The sequence below is a fragment of the Bison bison genome, unplaced genomic scaffold (assembly GCF_000754665.1).
Source record: "Bison bison bison isolate TAMUID 2011002044 unplaced genomic scaffold, Bison_UMD1.0 scf7180017864148, whole genome shotgun sequence".
NCBI classification, from domain to species: domain Eukaryota; kingdom Metazoa; phylum Chordata; class Mammalia; order Artiodactyla; family Bovidae; genus Bison; species Bison bison.
This window is the reverse complement of record NW_011494720.1, coordinates 8,057,219-8,061,011: the sequence shown is the minus strand read 5'-3', so window position 1 is coordinate 8,061,011 and position 3,793 is coordinate 8,057,219. Positions and strand designations below refer to the sequence as shown.

Here is a 3,793-nt window from a genome sequence, read left to right as displayed (position 1 = left end):
GCTCACAGGGCTTCCTCCGCCTGCAGGTCGGGAAAGGGCGTTTCAGCTGCTGCTGGAGAGCGTGTTTCCAAGGAAGGCGAGAAAACCCGTCCAGAACCGAAAATGCCGAAACCGGTAAGTTCTCGGATGTGTGTGGGCAGGGCGGGATGTGTTGAGCACGATTTTCAAGCGGAGTTATCTGGGCGAGGTTTGGGGCTTTTGGGGTTTTTTGGGGGGGGGGGTAGAATAAGGTTCTAGGCGGACGAGAGGGCAGGAGCAGGGGATCCTCTCCGCTCTTTTCTTCCTCGTCATCCCTTTGTGGAACTCTTAGAGAAAACAAGATTGCGATGCTGTTCTCTCTACGGCCCTTTTGTTTGCGAGCCCCCTCCGCCACCGCGCCTTGGGGGTTAGGGTCTTTGAGAAAAATCCGAATGCCTTTTAGACGGCTTCGGGCGGTGGAAAACCCCTGTCCTAAGACAACCTGGAAGTTTTCTTCCCCGAAGAGGAGCCTGAGTCGCAGGAGAGGCAGGTGGCTTCCCACGGCGCGCGCCTGCTGCCTTCCCGGGTCTGGGAGCAGGCGAGCCCCAACTCCTCCCCTGGCGCTCTCTTTTAAAGGCGGGGTGGAGGGGATACTCTCTGGGGGTAGCCTCGTTCCAGTTCATCCTACTGAAGCCGTGCTCTGTTAACCCGGGAATTTGCTGGTGGCAGCAGGATTCCTATCTCGGAGAGGGCTTTGGTAATGAACTTGAATTGCAGATGAAGGCAGGCAGCCCAGGAGTTTGATAATCAGGCTCCTGGCGCACCTCCGAAACATCAGCTGACCCCCGAGCGCTGCTGCGCCCGCACCTCTTACCCCCACTCTCCCCGAATCTGATTTATGTCGCCTGAATCTGTCTCTCTGGTGGGATGGTGGCCAGCCTGGGCTTCATACGGCTTTCATTTAAGTTGGGCGAACAAGGCAGCTTCTTTGTGACCAGCGTTTCTTAGCAAGTGGTATCTGTTACACCAGCTTGAACACAGGTGAACTGGTGACCAGATAATTGGGGAGGAGATAATTGAAGATTTTTGGAGTTTTGAATCCCAGTGGCGAGAATATCTGGATTCACTGAAAATTACAATAAAAGATTCCTACGAAATTTATGAAAATACACCCCATACATAAAATACATACATAATTTCATATACGTATGGAGTTTATGAGAAACCTTCTAGTTTTTCAAATGAGTTGGTTCTGTAGTCAGTGCTTATGTGTTTTGTTTTCTACCGTCACATTTTAGATTCTCTGAAAGGAGTTCTTTATAAGTTTTTACTGTTAGGTTAAATAAATTACTATGTTCATAGGCTAACAGATTGAGAAGCCAGTAGAGGTTTCGCCTCAGTTACATCATCAAGATGATTCATTCACGATGCAGACAATTTTTTTTTCCTACACTGAATAATTCTTTTCATTTCCAGTTGGTAGTTGGCACATGACCTTCGGGCTTTACAGTTCCTGTGGTGTAAAATGGACCTAAACATAGAGCTTTACTCCGGGCATAGCCCTGTACTGGTTACTCAGAGCAGTGATCAGGAACTTACCGCTCCTGGTCTGTGGCTTTCACTAAAGAAAAGATGTTGAGAGTTCAGCTTTTAAAATATCACTCAGATAACAGTCGGTATACCCGTCTCCTATCAGTCACTACTTTTGTTTCTCATAAAGTCTTCTTTTCCTGGCGTGTGTGTTTTTTGTTTGTTTTTTAGTGGTGGAGTTTACATGACGTACACTTGACCGTCTCAGGGATTTTTAAGCGTACAGTTTAGGGCATTAAGTACGTGCACACTGTCGTGCAGTTGTCACCACCACGCACCTGCAGAACTTTTTCCTCGTTCCAAACGGAAACTGTGCACATTAAACACTCACTTCTTTTCCCCACTCCCTCCAGCCCCTGGCAGCCGCCCCTCTCCTTTCTGTCTCTCTGCCTTTGACTCCTCTCGGTGCCTCACGTGAGATTGCACAGCATTTGTCCTTCTGTGATGGCTCATTCCACTTGGCACGGCGTCCGCAGAGTCCACCCTTGTGCCGTGTGTGGGAATGGCCTTGCTTTTTAAGGCTCTCTTCTTTCTTAGGGCAGGTATGTTTTCATTTCATTTGGCTTTAAAGTTCCTTTATGATGGACCAGAAACTTAACAATGTTTTTCTGACAAAGTAGTTGTTGAATTCTTTCAGGAAGGATAGTAGTAGCCATTCTTGACTTGTAACCTCCTTGTATGTTAGGGTCGCAGTAACTCAGAGTAAGGTTCTGAAAGACTATGTTTTATGTAATTTTTACAGTTATTTGCAGGTGGAATTGTGAGGTGTCCTTTTATGAGCCACAGATGTCGACCATGGGAAGTTTCTACTCCTACTACCTTTTTGGTGGAGTAGGGTCTTGGAGATTTTGCCTTGTAAAATGAATACACTTAACTCTTTGTCCATGTGAATCCCATGAGGGCCACCTGCAGGTCCTTAAGAGCTTACTGGCTGATGGGCCCTCTAAGGCTGTTAGAGTGTATCTAGTTTTTGTTACTCTTGTTTTTTGCTCCCTCCCTGGATGTTAAAGTGGATGCATCATCAGCAAGCTTTGCAGGTGTGTCCTTGGAACAGTTATCGATTCCTATTATTCAAGCCCAAACCAAGAATTCTGGTAGGTGACTTCCCATGGTGATTTTTAACAACAGGAATAAGGGCAAACCGTAAAGTTGGCTGTAGAGTCAGGATCTGGGCCGCCTCTGACCCCTTGAATTTGGCAGGCAGAGTATTTTTGATTGTGTCTGAATAGTCAGTGGATGGTGACTCTATTCGCAAAACAATTACATAAAGGAAATGATATCTATTTGCTGCTTTTTCTCTTGATACTGCTCGTTAGGAAGACTGCACGTCTGCTTTCAGAGAGCATCTTGGCCCCGTCTCTGGGTGCCAGGCACAAAGTATCACGCAGATGGTTGCAACAGATCTTGTCCTCAGAGAGCTTACAATCTGGGACCCGAGCCCAGACTCAGGCAGACACTGGGAAGGGGACCTGGAAAACTCCCTGGGAGCCATCCAGAAGGGAAAGAGGCTTAGGTAACGTGTGACACAGCTGAGTAGAAAAGCCAGCCAGTGTGGAAATGGGCAGGCCGACTGAGGAGTCTTGCTCAGTCCCCGGGGCTGGTCCCCTGGGCGCTGCAGGGCTGCGGTCCATCGTCTGGTTTTGCTTTTCCCAGAGCTGCTCTGGGCTGTGACGGGTAGACAGCCAAGGAGGATGGTTTGAGGTCCAGAAGGCACCACGGCCTCTGCCCACCTGGCCGGTCTGGCCTGGTTGGTGTCTCTCATCTGGGAGAGGCGTGGACTGGGTGCTCAGGGCCGTGGCTCAGGAAGCCTGCCCCGTGTGCCCACGGTCGACTGAAGGTGACCCACGGGCTCCTTCCCCTTCCTGCTTCCTCCCCGCTCCCCCACCCTCTTTCCTCGTTGTGACAGAGGACCCACGGGGCGGCAGGAAGGAAAGCCGCTGCAGTCAGGCTTAGGGATGAAAAGGCTGTTGTGTCAGGGCCAAGCTCTCAGCTGTTTCTGAGAAGTTTAGCCCGAGCTGCCTTTCAGTGGCACCCGTGATGCCTTAGGCATTCAGCCCTGAAGTGTCGATAAGGAAGTTTCTAATGTACAAGTAGATCGACTCCCTTCAGTAGAACAACTGAAAGTGTGTTTGGAATCCTGCCCTGTGCTAGAGTCCTCAGATAATTTCTGAGATGCCCTTGCCTCTTGAGACTTTGTATTCTTTTCCGTTAAGGATTTTAACAGGGATATGTTTTCTACCTCCCT

General features: G+C 49.1%; 1 protein-coding gene across 1 annotated transcript in view; it reads left to right on the top strand.

Moving 5' to 3' along the window:
• Window positions 1-6: 6 nt before the first annotated feature.
• EZR (ezrin) overlaps window positions 7-3,793 on the top strand; it is a 44,384-nt gene continuing 40,597 nt past the window's right edge. The window contains exon 1 of the mRNA XM_010840881.1: window positions 7-114. Coding sequence (XP_010839183.1) covers window positions 103-114 — 12 coding nt within the window. The 5' untranslated portion in view covers window positions 7-102. The remainder of the gene's footprint in view (window positions 115-3,793) is intronic.